Raw genomic sequence first — 17,521 nt, forward strand, 5'->3', positions numbered from 1 at the left:
TTGTTATTATTATTATTATTATTCATTGGTAGGTTACTGAGATGATATATGACATGAAAAAATAAGCCTTATCAGTTTCAAAACTGTTTCTTCCACACACAAGACAAAACTATGCATTAAAATAACACATATCAAAAACACAGGTGAACGTCCATAACAAACATAAATTTCAGTTGCACTTTAGCCATATTCACCGTGTAATACATTACGAAGAGTATCATGAACTCTGGATTATTTTTTTTTTACTTTTTATTTGAAAATAACAAAAATACAATATTTACATTTCAACAACAAAAATACAATATTTACATGATTTCAATAATGTTGAACACAAAAATTTGTTTGTAACAAATTTCTTAAACTTTTCCCCATTAAAAATTTACACATACCATCTCACATAATTTAATCCCCCCCTAAGAACACAAAATGTTTCATTTTCAGTAAGCTTCTGCTTACGGCTTATCCATATACAATACACATAATTACACACTCTGGATTCAGTGTTCACTGGTGAAATACATTTCGCCCAGAAAACATAAACATTTGACCGAATGCACCCAATAAACACGACAAATATAACTTCCTATTGTTGTTGTTATCAACACAAACAACTTGACACAAGGCTCCTTCATGTCAGTGATCTCCCCCACCCCCGAATCTATTACCACCCCATCCAGTGTAATTCCCTTATCCACCCACCTCTCCCTACCCTCCATCCCCCAGACCTAACCCTTGATAGTCTCGTATAGTTCATTTTATTTTCCTTATGCAGTAATGATACCAATCCTCATGAAATCGTCTAGATTAATTTTATGGTTAAGGTCTTTTCCAGTGAGATTCATCTGTAGTACACATATCAAAGTTCTGTAGCTCGAGAACTTTTTTATCCTAAAGGTTTAATTCTTCATAAAAGCATAGCATGTTGGACAACTGTTGAGATCCACAATCACATTCCTCAAAGTCATTCAAAGTTGACAACTTAAATTTTGCTCTTTTAGACGGGATGAATCTCACTGGAAATTGTATAATCACATTCTTGAAAAAAAACATTTTATGTAGAATGATTGCAGCTGAATAGTAAAATAGGCACATAGTGATTTATAGACATGACTTCTTCTTCCCTAGACTACCCCCATACTATAGAACTTGTACAGTTTTACTAGTACAGGTAAGAGCTATTAACTACTATTAGATTTGACTCTGCGTTCTAGCAGGTCGTGCTATTTTCCTATAGACACTGCTTTTAAAACTGTAGAACTTATACTTCAAGTTAGTAGTTTTAGGTTTAGTATAAATTTCTCATACTTCAAGTTAGTAGTTTTGGGTTTAGCAGAAATTTCTCGGTCAATGTTCAGATAAAGACAAATTTGCTGATATTACTGATATGCTTGTGTTGAAAAATAACGCTGGAATAGACTAGCTGATGTCCTTGTGCACATTAAAATGTTGCCAAAGTGCGCATTAAACTTGTCAGTGTGCACATTAAAATGATGTCAATGTGCACATTAACATTGTCAGTGTGCATATTAAAATTATGCAAATGTGCACATTAAAATTATGCCAATGTGCACGTTTTCATGAAGTTATCTTAATAAGAAAAAATTCATGTACTTTCTTAAATAAAGAAGAAGCATCTTCAGTTGTGTTCTAGAGAAGCTTGGGTTCCCGCACATCGTAGAAATTAATTATAATCTAATTTCAATTTAGAAATGAATATTGAAACGATACTTATCAAACATTGAAATTTAATGAAAAAAAAATAAAAAATTAAGTTGTCAGGTTGGAAGCAAAAACTTAAGAGCTTTATTTCAAGAATGTGATTGTCTGCATCAGTTTAATTGAAACACAATGATATATATATATATATATATATATATATATATATATATATATATATATATATATATATATATATATATATATACATCATACACACTGTACAGACACGGTGATGTAGGTTAGCTGGATAGCGCAGATCAGCAGTAGCTGTGAAAATCCCCAGTTTAACTCATTGGCCAAATCAATCAGACATGTTATCCAGGTTCTTTCGACTTCTCAGTCTCATTTTCTTACTTGCTGTGCTTGTCTGCATTTGATGATAACTTCCTCTATAGTACGTGGAAAAAAATCAGCATTCTTCCCTCCCCTCGTCTTCTCAAGAGTTCTTATCTGATCTTATGTCTCCTACGTTCATCTGGTCTTCAGTTTTTAAAATCTTTGAAAAACATTGGAATATCCTCTTTACATTTATTCTTGCAAGGTTCCCTAAGTCATTTTCCAATTATTATTTGAAACATTGCTGTTTCATCCCAGTCCAAAAAAAGGTTGGTGTATGAGCTCCATCGAGCTGTAGCTTTTGCAGTTGACAGAATGATACTGAAAACTTTCTCAGTTCTCGCTCCTCCTTGAGCCTTGAATCTAGCTCTTCTGTAAATGGTGCACATTGCTTCTGAGAAGTGAGCTTTTATATCAATTGTAATCATAACTTGAAGATAATTCCTCATTCTCCCTGCAGGACTTCAGACTAACTTTTACGTTCTTCATACCACTTGAACTTTCAAAAATCGGAAAAGTTTTTCGTAAAGTTCAGTAGATAATATATCTTTCATATGTCTGTATTCCTGATTGCAGCATCATTCCTAGAATTTTATCCTGGGTTTTAGTATTTCAGTATTTAGTATTTTCAGTATTTCGGACAATCATACTCCTCAGTTCTTTCATACCTACCACTTTCTTTCTGTTTATAAATGTTCACTTCTAGGCTTATTCTTCACCTTTACAGATACCTGAGTTTACCACTGATTCGGAGTGTCTCGGCACTTAGAAGCTCTATTTAATGAGCGAAAATAACATACTGTCTATGATTTAGTGAAATTCTTTCTTTTTCTGTTCTCACGCACATTTTCCCGTTGGGATCACCGTCAAAATATAAACAAAAGACTAAATATCTCGAAGATAATGACCCCATAAAATACTAGTCATAGATAACGACCCCCGAAAGCCCTTAGGGGCTCACTTTCTTTTTTTATCTTTTATTCTAGAAAATATACAATATTTTACCATTTTTAACAGAATCACTATCTAGGAAAGATCCTTATTATTATCTGCGAAGTTTTCTCTGCTGTTTATCTAAAGTGTAGTAGTACCACAGTACCTCTTCTGACTACTCAAAGTCGAGAGAATGGAAAACATGTCTGAAGTGATGTCATCTCAAACTGCCCCAGCAACAAACCAGTTCTCAGGATGGAATGCCATATCTCGGAAGTGTCGTTGTCACTTATTTATTTTTTAGCATCCCATCCATATAACATGGAAGCTTTCTTTGCAAAAATTTTTATTTGATATCTTGCAACAAAGACGAAACGCTACTGCCTGTTTTGCTAGACGTCATGGAGAACCAAATTTAATGCTCTTTTTTTTTCCACACGGCACCTAAGCAATTTAAATTCTTTTTCTATCTATATTGATGACAAATTTCACATATATATGATATCTATTTGGAATGACAATCAGTGATTTTTTTATCATTATCTTCTTCTCCTATATTCCTTTCTTGTTTTTCAATTTGCCATTCAAACTTTACCAGTTATATTCAGTGATGGTAATAATTAAATCTCGTAATTTTAATCAGTTGGGAATGACATTCTTTGATCTTCATTTGTTATTTCTTTTTTATCATCTCTTGCTTTGCAAAATGCCACTCACACTTTTTTTAATCAAAAACAATACAAAGTACAAAGCTTCGCATCTTCAAAGCTGAAAGGCTACCGTCAGCACTAAAGAATTTCTTCATTTTACTGTTTTTCACCATAATCTGAAATTGGTAAAACATGGATTGTTTCTTTTTTTCATCTTACTATTGAAATTTTAAAGACTTATTTTCCGAATAGTATATGCCGGAGTCAGTTTTGTTCAAGATCAAGATAACAAGATAACAATGTGTACAAAAATACCTCTCGCTAATAACATCACCAAATGTAATAACTATGCATCGTAAATAAGAAAAGCACAGTTTTTTATATAAAAGATATGGTGATATTAATACTCATCATTTACATTTTCAAAAGATAAGTATTTTATCTTTAGGATTTTGTTATTAAATCGTCTTTTCATGAATAGCTCGCAAAACTTTGATACTGGCAAAAAATATTATAAAACACAAACGACAGTATAACAGCTGCGAACTTCTTAATTCACATATAACTAAAGTATAGTTATTCTTATAAATTAATAAAAAGTCATTACAGTTTTTATTTCTTTGTTCAGTTTTATTACCCTAACGTTCATGGGTTTCATATACACCCAGTTGGTAATTATAATTCGAAATAACTTTAACTTGTCCATTTGTCCTGCTAATCATGTGAATCACAATGAAATAGCAAACAATTATATCCACAATACTGATAAAATATTTTGAAAACGCGTCGTGGATGCAGTGCCCAAGAATATGTAAATAAAGCGATTTCTATATAGACTTTATAAGAAAAAAAATTAGTCATGATAATCTTATCACAGTTTAATGTGAGCTATTGCTAATATACTGGCTAGATACGTGTATCACTTAGGTTCACAACTTGTTTTAAAATTCACTTTGGACATGAACGCATCTACTAATTGCCAGTATAATCCAATCTTGTTGAATTAGAATGATTTTTTTTAAATAATATATATAAACTTACATCCATAAAGCACTTGCAATTAATTTCTTCTAAACGCAATGCAATCAACATTCCTAATCCAGCATCTTTTTCGTCGACACGAACAGAGTGTGACCCGCCCAGCGGAACTGACCCGGGGCTCGTCCAGGCAATCCCTGAGTGGGACGATGTCTTCAAGGGGCGCTTCCCCCACGGAGGAGACCTCGAGGCTCGTCATGGGCGAGACGCCCATCCCAGGAGGATCACCCAGCCAGCAGCGCAGAGACTCACAAGGTAACGGAGATAAAGCGTAGTTCGTGTCTTTGGACTTTACTCTTAGGTAAGGTAAAGCTTGTATGAGGAGCTGGACAGTACACACACACCTGTAGGGTAACTTACTTATAGGTCATGCACGTGCGATGACACTTGGCATGGTAATAGCTAGTGGCAATTAGTTGAACGTGGAATATGCTTGATAAAGTATCACGCACACACACACACACAATATATATATATCTATATATATATATATATATATATTATAATATTATATATATATATATATATATATATATATATATTATATATATAATAACATATCAATATAGATATATTTATATATAATATATATATTATTATATATCATATATATATAATATATATATATATATAGGATATAATAGATATATATATATAAATATATATAATATATTTAATAAATATATATATACATATATATATATTATATATAGGATATATTAATATATAAATTATATAGATATATTATATATATATATATATATATATATATATATATATATATATATATATTTACATATGTAAATATATATATGTGTAATATATATATATATATATATATATATATATATATATATATATATATATATATTTATATCTATATATATATATATATATATATATATATATATATTTATTTATATTTATGTGAATATGCCAGTGCTGTTGTCTTGCCACCTGAGTGAGGTACCTTTAATAAACTGATTAGATGCCACATAATGACATTAAAATATCTGATAATATAGATGATTTGAACGAAATGCACTTGAGCACTTCGGTTGTGTGGCACCTCGTATAAACACATGAATTGTTGAGCCATAACGCTTGCTTTGAAGAGAAGTGGAATTTGATTCCATTAACAAAGAGAGAGAAAGAGAGAGTTTCTATCTCGCATGTTTAATTATCTAATGCATCATTTTCTGATAAAATATGCAAGCGCTTTAAACAAATTCAAAATCATAAATGGAGGTTTAACGTTTTAAAGAGCATCATTTTTAGGTCTTAAAATAATGAGCAGAATAATTCATACGTCTGGTAGGAGACAGTCACTGAAACTCATAAATATAATAATATTATTATTATTATTATTATTATTATTATTATTATTATTATTATTATTATTATTATTATTATTATTATTATTATTATTATTATTATTATTATTATTATTATTATTATTATTATTATTATTATTATTATTATTATTATTATTATATTAATTATTATTATTAATGATGTTGTGAAAGCTGACTGCTACAAGCCCAAGAGTTATACCCTTTATATTCAGATGACGGAGGGAATTTAAGCATTTTCTATGAACCACATTTGATGAAGCATTCCACAATTTTTTCGAGCTCATTTTTGAGCCAAGGTATAATGGAACACTCATTAGCAAGAAATCATTAAACTTTTCTTCGCTCTTGCTAGAACTTAGATAAGGTTTGTTCTCCCGCAGGCAGAGAATAAAGGTTCCCCTTCCAAGCTGGATATGGGCAATGTAACACTATATTAGACATTTGCTGGTCGAATGTTCCAGTCTAGGGGATCTAAGACATACTAGGTTCCTCTCTTGGGGACGTGACAGGGATGGACATTTTACCCTTGCAACGACTCTCGGGAAAGATTGCAATATGGAACAGTAGTATATGGCACGGATGTCTGGGTAAATTCAGCATTAGCAGGAATCTCTCTCTCTCTCTCTCTCTCTCTCTCTCTCTCTCTCTCTCTCTCTCTCTCTCTCTCTCCCCGTCTTCCCCTTTTTCCAAAAGTTACTTCACCTATCTTCTACTGGAAGATAATTCTAGTGAAAGCAGATCATCTTGCGAAATTTTTTAACAGTTGGTAAAATAATAACGACTTGCATTGAATTCCTATTCTCTTTATAAAACTTCCCCTTCATGTGTACACGGAGATAGCCACAACACGGTCGTCATATTGGCTTGTTTCTGCTGGGGCAATGCCTTTGCTGCAATATCTGGACATATCTCTAGCAGAGGATTCACTGATTCCAAGTTTCTCTGCCGTTTATAAGTCTGAGTTATGCCATTCTAAATGGCATAACCAAAAGGGATCGGCTCATTCTATCATGAACTCCATGGAGGTGCTGGTGCTTGTAAGCTGTCAACCCATTTTCATCCATCTTTTGAAACTTCTGTTTCACTGGCCGTGGCACCTTCCAAAGCTTCGTACGATTTCACATAAGACCCGATTTATGGAAGGGTGACTTGAGCTTCATGCCAGTACTGATCTCTTTATTTTGGATGGTTTTGGAGATCATAATTTGCCCTTTTTCGGGCCTATTTCTGCGTGGTATTCTAAGATGGGATTCATTCTGTCTTTTTTTCTAACATTGCCAGGAAATCTTCAGTGTTTAAGGCAGGATCTGCTGTTCAGTCACTTGGAGGCCCCCTTCAAGGAAGATTCCGTATCTAACTAACCGAAAATAACTGAATCCTGAATTATTTGAATCGTATTGGGCTGAAGTGAATGTCAGGAAGGCTTTGCTGTAGGGAGAGTCTTAACTACTCATAGAAAAGTACATACTTTCCAGCAATGTATTATTCTCTGTTTACACGATATTTCGACCTCATCATCAGAGACTGTGGCCTTTTAAAATTTTAAGAAATATTGCTTTAGAGATCTATCTAAACTCACTAAGCAAAATACCTTTTGTTTACTTAGAACGTCAACTAACCTTGGGTATTCTTTCAACCAGAGTTTTTGCACCGTTGTTTTTCCCCCTTGATGTTTATCAAATATCTTTTCACTTTTTTCAGCAGCAATATAGAAGAAATAACGAAATTATTTCACGTTATTCCATTAATGTAGTATTGGAAGTCGTTCATGAGAAACTGCCTGTCACATAGTGTTTATAAATCATATATTAGACCAAAGGCTATGAAATAATCACGCAAGATTTATTTTCACCTTTCTTTTCTTTTTTTTAGGAGCAATCTTGCGTCATATGTAGAGGGTGTCTATGTATTTTTTGAACAGAGGTGCATTTCCTCCTCTGGAAACGATTCTGCAATTATATTCAATATTTGAATACATAGTAGCCTTTTGAAAACAGTTTATTTTATTTATATGTATATATAAACGGAAGTACATAATGTCTGGACTACCAGTGCCCTCTCTCTCTTTCTCTATTATCTATTGTTGTTGTTGTTGATGTTGTTGTTGTTGTTGTTGTTGTTTTTGTATTATATGAGATTTAGTTATGTAAATAAAAGTATTTCAGTGTTATATATGTACTTGCACTTTTATTAATGTGCGGGAGAATTCTTGAATTCATAGCTGTGACATGTATCTCATTGCTCGCATCTCCTGTTTCTATGTCTCTGCAGTTTTCCTTTCTGTTGATTGGAGGCAATGATTTTCTTTTTATTTGGAGGGCGAAATTGTCAACAAAGTCCAATCCTATCTCATTCACTGAATGACGAAAGACAGGCAAATAGGCAGATGGAATTAAACTCCTAGTTCGAGAAAAATTAGATTTATTTGATCGAGAAAAATTAGATTTATTTGATTACCTATAATCTGGTCATAAATATTACTTTGCATAACATGGTCGATCAAAATAATGCAAAGATTTTACGTAAATTAACTTGGTTGATTTAAGTATTATTTTGTATAACAAAATAAACTGGAAAATGCAATCGCTTTCTGTGAAGTAAAATCGAAAAAAATTGGCTATTCGTACAGAATAAATGTCTTTTATAAAGTTTCTCCCTCGACCATATGCACCGTTATGTCAGCAAAGAATATTGTTATTAAATAAAGGTAAATGTTTTATGATGAACATTTATAAGATAAAAATTATGTGAATACCATTACATATCTGTAAATCTGCTTTAATGTATTTTTCTAGTAAAAGATAAAAAAAAAACTTATTTCAGCAACGAGAACTTGATACAACTCTATATATTTTACTGTTGCTCCGTTATTCATGAAAGTAATCCTATGTTAAAAAAAAACTTATTTGAGAAAATAAAGTCACTTGTCAAATTATGTCTCAAGTGCATTCCCGAAAAAAAATTATGCATTCTAACATCGAAAGTGTATCATTCTCGTTTACATATTCCCCCGTAATTCGTAATGAACAAAAAGTGAATGATAATAATAGTATTATTAATATTATTTATATTATTCAGTAGATGAAACTCCTATTCATATTGAAGTAGCCCACTGAATTGAATTTCAAGCTTCCAAAAAATATGGTGTTCATTAGGAAGAAATAAGAGGAAGTAAAGTGAAATTACAGAGAGAAGAGATCCCACTTATCAAAAAAGAAAGAAATTAATAATTAGATTTAAAAAAGTACTTAAATAGAGAGAGAGAATGAACACTCTTAAAAAATACCCTCAAGTAATTTTTTGGACATTTTAGAATTAACCTGAGAGTTAGTATAGTAGATGTTGATGATAAAGAGATTAATGCAACGCTTGCTTAGAGTATATAAGGACACAATAATGCCTAAATCTTCAGGCAATAGTACGTAGCAAGATAACGCGACAAAATTGCACGTCTGGTGAATTAAAATAGCTAAAATAAATAGTTTTATTTTTTTTAGAATGAAGCACTAGATCATTAACCTAGACCACTTTTTTTGTTTTTTATCATTAACCTAGAGCACCTTTTTTTACATTTTGAGCTTGCTCTAGAATTTAGATGCATAACACTGCCTCCAAACACCTTGAAAGCAAAACACCCTCTTTAGTCTAAAGCCTCATAATTTCTGTAGCATTATATTAAGTGTTTCTCGTATTTTTTTGTGTACATAAAATTTTTAATAGCACCTAAAGCATTTCAGACCACCATGAACTCAATAACTTAGCTGTAGCGAGGCCAATCTACCTTGGGCCCTGATGATTGTTATTGAAGCTGCAGCAGAAGCCAGTCTGACTTGTGTCCCTCTTAACAGCCGGTTCCCCAACAGCGTCGCAGTCGAGCAGCATAAGCGGCTTCAGCAGCGCCAGCGGCACCAGGCGCCAGACCGACGACATCAGCCAGTCGTCGCAGCAGTCGGCCTCCCAGAAGCCCAACATCTTCGGGCGCCAGACTTCCATGCCGGCCGGCGGCGCCGGCGGGGAGACGGGAGGAGGCGGCGGTGGGGGCGGCGACGACACGGAGGACACCATGAAGAACCTGAGAAAGACCTTCGCCGGCATCTTCGGCGACATGTAACCGACCAGCGACGCCCTAGGGTTTTCGAAATGGGTTTTTGTGCTTTAGCCAGATGATGAAAATAACGATGAAAATAACGAAATAAAAAAAAGATAAATTGTTTATTAATAATAATAAAAGTTGATCATGTTTCAGTCTAGGACTAACGTTCAGATTTGATGATATCACTCGCGAGTATAATAAGCAGTTTCACAAGATCGTCGGCTCAAAGTTTAGTATTAGTTCTTTAAATAATCTGCCTTAACATAAAGTACTGTGAGGAACAAGACACGTGTAGATAGCCTATACATGAATAATTCCTGTATGATGAGGATAGCATTAGCATTCCAACTTAAGCTCAGTCTTAAAACGCAGATAAAACAAACAGCGAATCTTCCACCCTTAGTCCGTCATTCATAATGCTAAACACTGTGCTCTCAATTGTCCTACCTCCCTCCTTGCATCCCCTCATCCCAACCCTCCCAAAAAACTAGCTCTCCAACCTCCTGTCTCTTATCTGAAAAAAAAAAAAATTGCGATGCCAGATATCTCAAACCAGTCCTAACAGGCATCAGTTCGTGAACACCAGCAGCCAACAGGGTCTATCTCCTGAAGTCATAAGCTTCCGACACCATAATCGAATTCTCCAGCATCAGAGGAACAAAGTTTAGAATCCGTTCGTACATTCTAAAGACATCAATAGTTCGCATTACTCTTCTTAAAGGAAAAGGAAAAACTTCATACACTGGTCACGTCGGCTTTGCGGTATAGCATTGCAAGGCTTGCAGCTGCTTAATTAACTTACATTTGCATCGTATGGGTTCTTCGTGAATTAAAATTGATTTAAATTAATTGCACTGTGAATAACTTTCTGTCGCAGCATTGAACTATAATGCTCTTGACCTTTGTAATAGAATGCAAGACCTCTGTTTTCCAAAAGACGAATGCGTGCTTTTCAGAAATCAACGGTTTGTTGAGAAATGAATAATGTTCACCATGACAGTCACAAATGGTTCACAATGAAGACGATGATGGTGATTATGATGATGATAGGAGAAAAATAAACTAAGACGCAAAAGATAGCTAATATTTAACGCTCCCAGTTTGATGCCGACGAATCAGGACGTAGGAAGCGAAAGAAACCTAGTTCATAAAGTAAATACTATTACTAGAAGTCTAGGCTGAGCTTATAGATCTACTGTATATCTAGACACTGGCTTGCGCCAGTGCTGCAGTAAGTTGCCTGTGTTGAAAGAGGAATTTTATGAAAATAAATGTTTCTAGAAGCGAAAGAAAGATCCCTTGCACGAAAGCATTGTGTTTCAATTATTGTTGGACCAAAAAAATGAGCCTCCATACTGATTTCTTTATTTGAGTCCAGAATTTCATAGACTGGTTATGCAAAAAACCTTATCCTAGCTCTTCAGATACCTAAGCAAACTTGGGCCCCTATGAATTGTAGTCTTGGCGTAATGTTAACTAGCAAATGAGGAGAGTGTATCAACCTTTGTTTAAACGGCAGTGTTCATGGGCAGGCTACCTCAGACCATACCCACAGGATTTCATTGAAAGTGACCTGACTAATATAGGAATCAGGGTGCCTTTAGTGTTGGAAACCTTTTTGTTTTTCCTGATCAGTAGAACTTTAGAATGCAAAGATTCTTAGTCGTTTCCTGATCTTAGGATAGTTCTTGGTTTCTAAAAGTTTTCTTTTGAACATGAAGAGCGTGAACAGTTTTTAAATTGTTGCAATGTCTTCTTTTATCTTTTGGATGTGTAGAGGTTTTGCCCGAAGGGTATAGGTATTCTAAGTTACCGAATCGATATCTGGAGAGAGTATAACTGTATTGCCGACCTTGGAGGAGGCTTGCTTAGGCGTCTGAAGCCAAAGAGGAATATCTCGAGTGATTGAACCAGTTTGTTGGGATCTACGAATATTTGATAACTACTAATGTTGTTAGCAATATGCTCTGTGTTGTTTTAAAACTTGTGGGTGGAAAACTTCTGGCTGTTTGTGCTGTGCGTGGAATTAATGTGTTTGTCTCTTTATTGACCTCTCATTGTCTTTCCCAAATAGAGTTTTGATAGTCCATATGAAAAAAAAATATAATCACCATCAACGGTACTGTTTAACAAGACTTGTGTCGTCGAAGGAATGACTGCTCATTCCTCCTGGGATACAGCTATCGCCAAGCCATCTGAAATGCGACCCCCAGTATTCTGATTGGTTCTTTTAAGTCTGATAGTAGAAGGGAAATTTCTTTGCCAATTCTCCTGTATTCCAGAATTTCGTGATCTTAGTTCATACTTGATACTGTACTTTCGTGTGATGAAACGTCACTTTTTGAGTCAAATGAAATTTTCTTTAAAGATTTATGATGAAATTCTTCAGCCATAGATCCTCATCGTTCTCTGTCCGTCTGACACGGCTTGCTCGAAAGGAAGTTACAAGTAAAAGTTCATTGTTAAAACAAATGGTAATAAAATGCAGTCGTGATCAGGATGTACAGACAATGAAAAGGAGAGTGGCAGACGCAAGACCATTTGTGAAAGAAACAGTATCGCTGACGGTCGGAAGTAATCCTGTTGTTCGGTGTGGGACAACACATGCCTTGGTATATATAGAATACAAAGGAGATGCCATTTCAAGAAAGCAGGGCTTGGCGACAGGTCGTGACGCCAGAGTTCCTATTCCTGGTAAGGAAGAGATTGAGAGGCGTCTGTCCTGACGCGAATCATTGAGCAGCCATCTGTAAATGGCCTAAGATGTTTAAAAGACATGTATGAATTGCGTTTTCCAAAATGGTTCGTACAATATGCATAATTTCAAGATAGTGTAATTTTTCTAACTCTCTCTCTCTCTCTCTCTCTCTCTCTCTCTCTCTCTCTCTCTCTCTCTCTCTCTCTCTCCCTTGCCTGGAATACCGTCTGTGCCTTTGCGACATTCCAAAGCCCTGCCTTTGGGAATCGGCAAATTCCTGTGTATTGGTACTTCTGTGTTGAACATACGCGTGCTTTGACCAATGATTAGCAATTCAACCATTTCACTATCCTGTGTATCTTAGGGGGGATGTTGATAAATGTGGGTTATGCTGTGACTGAATGAATTCAATGTCGTTTTATTGCAAATTTACTGATCCAATGTTCGAGTTACATCAGCAACATATTTTCTCTCAAGTGGGTTAAATAGGTCGTAGAATTCAAGTAAAATTGAAATGCAAAATTATAATTAATAAGGATGGAAATAGGCCTTGTGAAAGCAAATTAAATTTATCGGATTAAAAAGAGACTATTGGATTTATTTAGGTTAGGTTAACAGCTCTCGAAGCTTTTAAAAAAAAAAGGCACAAATTCATTACCCGAGTGACCTGAGAGTAGCATCCGGGTCATCAGTGAGCACAATTATTAAATGTAAGAAGCTGTAATTCATAAGAAAATAATATTTGTGAGCTGCCACAGTTAACCAAAAGTGAGATCAAAATTCCGTTATTGGTTCATCACTTGCTGTAGATATTCAAAAATATAAAACTATGACAAAAAGATGAACATTGCACCGTGCTAAGGAACAAGTTAACAAATGACCTCAAATCGAAAATTGATGAAAGTAGAATTCCAGAAATATTAATGACGACTGAAAAATTTACTTGAAATTACCAGGTCCTTGAAGCATGAAAATTAACAGTAGGAAATGAAAAAGATTCCTCCATTGAAAAACATCAGCCACTCGTCGCTTAATTTGTTTTTTGATATCGGAAATATTATTAGCAGCTAATTGGCACTGCCATAGGTGTGTAGATTCCTCTCAGTACTGTCTCTCCAATCTCCAGAAGCCTGACCTTTTTTTTTTTCATTTGGCACTCCGTTGGCTCTTGCTTAATGATCTTCTAAGTTACTACTGAATCGCATATTGTTTTGACTTAAACTATGTATTGTATTGACAGACTTTTACGAACTAGAGCAAACAAATTATGCATCGGGTAATTACCCCTAAAATTGATAATAGGTTACCTCTCTGTAATAGTCTCATACTGTGCTGTTTTAAGAATCTTTTGTTGTACTCTGAAAATAGAACGTATCTTCGATCTGAAATTATCCGAAAAGTGTAAATTAAGCCAGTAACAATAAAGTTAGATTCGCAGCGAATACTTAACCCATAAAAGTAAAATTAAAAGATTACTAAAGGACCGAGCTTCAAGATACAGGAACTATGTAGTGACCAGGTTCTATGCACATTTGTGATAAATCGACCTAAATTTCTAAAGAGCAGTAAATTGCCCACTTATTAAAACCATTATTGTAAAACCACAAAAACAACAGGAAAGCAGGTTCCAGAAGAATTCCTTACCCTCAAAAAGAATTAGAATATCTGCAAAAGAAATTAGGACGAAACCAAATTCACTTAACAAAAGGGAAGACTAGTAATTTAAGGACCCGTTACACGAAATACTAGAGAGTTTATGTTGTTATATTGTTAATTACACATGCTTACATATCATTGCTGTTTAGTGCGTGTTGCAGTTTATAGCATGTTGGCATTCAAAGAAAAATGGCGTCTCTAACACTAAAATAAACAAGAAAAAATCGCTTCCTTTTACGTTTTAAATGAGATTTTTACGTACTGAAGCTTATAATGAGTAATTCACTCCATTTTTAATTATTATTTTAGGACTCATCGATCTGGATTATAATGCGTACATACAAATATTGAAAGTCTCCTGAAAGACTGAAATCTACTATATAGATTTTTCAGTGGCTATCGTCATCACTCCTCCAGTATGGAGTAAACAAAATGTCGGAAGAATCACACGCAACCGATTTTCAATTCAAATTCTCAAAAAGTCTCATTTGATATTCATTACCAAACTTTTCCCATTCATAAGGACGAATGCAAATAGAATTAAGCTCCCACCCGTGTTAAATCTGATTAAAACTCCGGAGAACTCTTCCAGCTTTAGAAACTGTATTTTGAAATTTAAGTTAGAGTAATACTAAGAATAACAAATGTAATCCAGCTTTAGAAACTGTATTTTGAAATTTAAGTTAGCGTAATACTAAGATTAACAAATGTAATTGCACTCCTTTAACGAGAAATTCCTTAATAACATTACACTAATATCCAATGACATCCATTTAGGTATAAAGGTTAAAACTAATAACTTCATACACACTTTTTTTAAAGGGTCTGTTTTTTCTTAAGCTTCCCCATAAAATTAATGTTATTCAGAATATGAAATGAATTAATATAGCATTCTTGAGCCCCTCCCCTAACAAAACATAAAGTTAGAAATGACAAAAATTAAACACTTGTCCATATAAGGTACAGACTATGTGGATGCCTGATATAGTGTATGTTACACATCTCAATATCTTACTGTAAGAGGAAAATTAAAATGTTTGAAAAGTACCAATATTTAAATGAGATTGGCGGGGATTAATATTGCGAATGAACATAGGTGAATTAGCTGTTTATAGGTAGAGTGTAAATGTAATTAAAATCTAAGTATTATGTAAATCACGAACTGCTATTCCAGTTCAGATTATCAAAATAGCCTTGAGTCCATAGATTACTTTGAGCATAATAATATAATAATAATAAATAAGAGTAACAATAATGACGAAGATAATAACGATATAATTGCATAGTGCAAAAACATATTAGCTGGTTTAGTATAATTTCTATCATTTGATAGCATTTAAGGAAGTCTAAGCTAACGGATTGTGTTAAATCACATTTTTCCAATGATTTTCCAATTTTGCTGGATCATTGACAAACCTAGTTGCATGTTTGTACTGTTTTTCCGTTTTTGTATATCGAGACCAAATACATTTCTAGGCAAATGTGTACTATACAAAACACACTCACTCTTAGGCCAACCTTCACAACACACTACACGAGTGATCCCCTTGGGTGTATGTCAAAGCTGTGCATGGTCATTGGTCTGATCGCTACATGATGAGCTGGATACTGCACGGTGATTGGTTCGTTTAAATCCGCAACCGACTTCTCCAGTCGCCCCCGCTTTGAATTCCGAGCACCCTGTGGTTTTATTAGACCACCCGTCATTGGTTGTGCACAGTCACCAGCTACTATTTGGATGCGTTATAGGTTTCTTTCCCGAAAAAGGGGGGGCTTCAATGAAGGGGAAATACGGTGTTTTAAATAGGGCCTTTTTCGGGTGAATCAAGTCCCAGTTCAATGCATGTTGTTGATGTTAACTTTTAAATTGAAGTAGATAGTTGTTATGGCTTAAATGTGATTTAAAAACATATAAAACTAATAACAAAGAAACACTAGGACATTAAAAGTATTCCATTAACTGGTTTATTAGTAATAATTAAATTCACTGCCACAGTAACACAATCAACTATGAAGAACTAGCATCCTCTCTCAACGAGAACACTTGATATTTCATTCAGTCCTTTTCTTTTCATTTGATTTGTTACTTTTTGGAATCTCTTGTTTCCACTGTTAGCGCGGTTGTTGAACAAATAAAAGACGCTTTTGTTGCTTTGTACATTGATATCCCTCGGTTTCTCTCGAGTTTCCTTCGATTGGTTCCTTTATAAGTGATATTGACGAAAAAGAAACCCTTTTGTAAATAAGTCTCTGTTAATGTAAATTTGTGTAAATATTTATTGCTATCACATTTATTAAGAATTTTATTTCGTTGTTCTTGTGTCGTGATGTTAGCACGGCATTTGTAAGAATAAGAGTGAATTATGTGTCGTCCATTACTTTGTTTCATTTATTCCTACTTGCTCAAGGTTTAAAGAATATTAGAGTATAGGAACAAATAACTTAAAAATGTCTCAATTCACCTTTATCATTAAAATCCATTGTTTTCATCTTTGCAAATTATGCAGGTCTAAATCACTAGACTCTCGTTCAGGACCTGTTGGCCAACGTACCACAAATGAGCTCCCAAATGTTTTGAAAAAGTAACAATATTATTAATCATTTGATGTTGTCTATCCGAATAACAGTTTAGATCAGTAGCCACACTAGGTAAGCATTAGGGTTTTACTGCTCTTAATCTTTCACCAAATTGTTCCTTACATAATATAGTTCTAACTATGACAAAATATACATAGAGGAAGGTGGAAGACGTATACAAGGTCCGCTTATCGTTGACGTCGCTTTCATTGATAAACTGACACTCTTGGTGATGGTATTAGTTCTTCATCAACGAAGCGAGGTATCAAAACCAGCCGAGTTATTTTCCGAGCTCGAAAATATGAAATCTTGCAAAACCACTGTAGCCATCTTGCTGTGTACAATCTCACTGTCCCTGGTGAGAAAGATGTCCGTGTCATGATAGCATTTGTGTGAAGACTGACAGAGAAACGAGTTGTGGGGACTGTCCCCCATGGTACCAAGGAATTTAGTGCAAGTTCTGTGA

At 34.3% G+C, this 17,521-nt stretch overlaps 1 protein-coding gene across 1 annotated transcript in view; it reads left to right on the top strand.

Moving 5' to 3' along the window:
- Positions 1 to 16,853, top strand: part of LOC135201917 (synapsin-like) — a 272,048-nt gene extending 255,195 nt beyond the window's left edge. The window contains 2 exon segments of the mRNA XM_064231214.1: positions 4,766 to 4,931; positions 9,895 to 16,853. Of these exon segments, the coding sequence (XP_064087284.1) occupies positions 4,766 to 4,931; positions 9,895 to 10,142 (414 nt within the window). The 3' untranslated portion in view covers positions 10,143 to 16,853.
- Positions 16,854 to 17,521: the final 668 nt, after the last annotated feature.

The sequence above is a fragment of the Macrobrachium nipponense genome, chromosome 28, assembly GCF_015104395.2.
Source record: "Macrobrachium nipponense isolate FS-2020 chromosome 28, ASM1510439v2, whole genome shotgun sequence".
NCBI lineage: Eukaryota > Metazoa > Arthropoda > Malacostraca > Decapoda > Palaemonidae > Macrobrachium > Macrobrachium nipponense.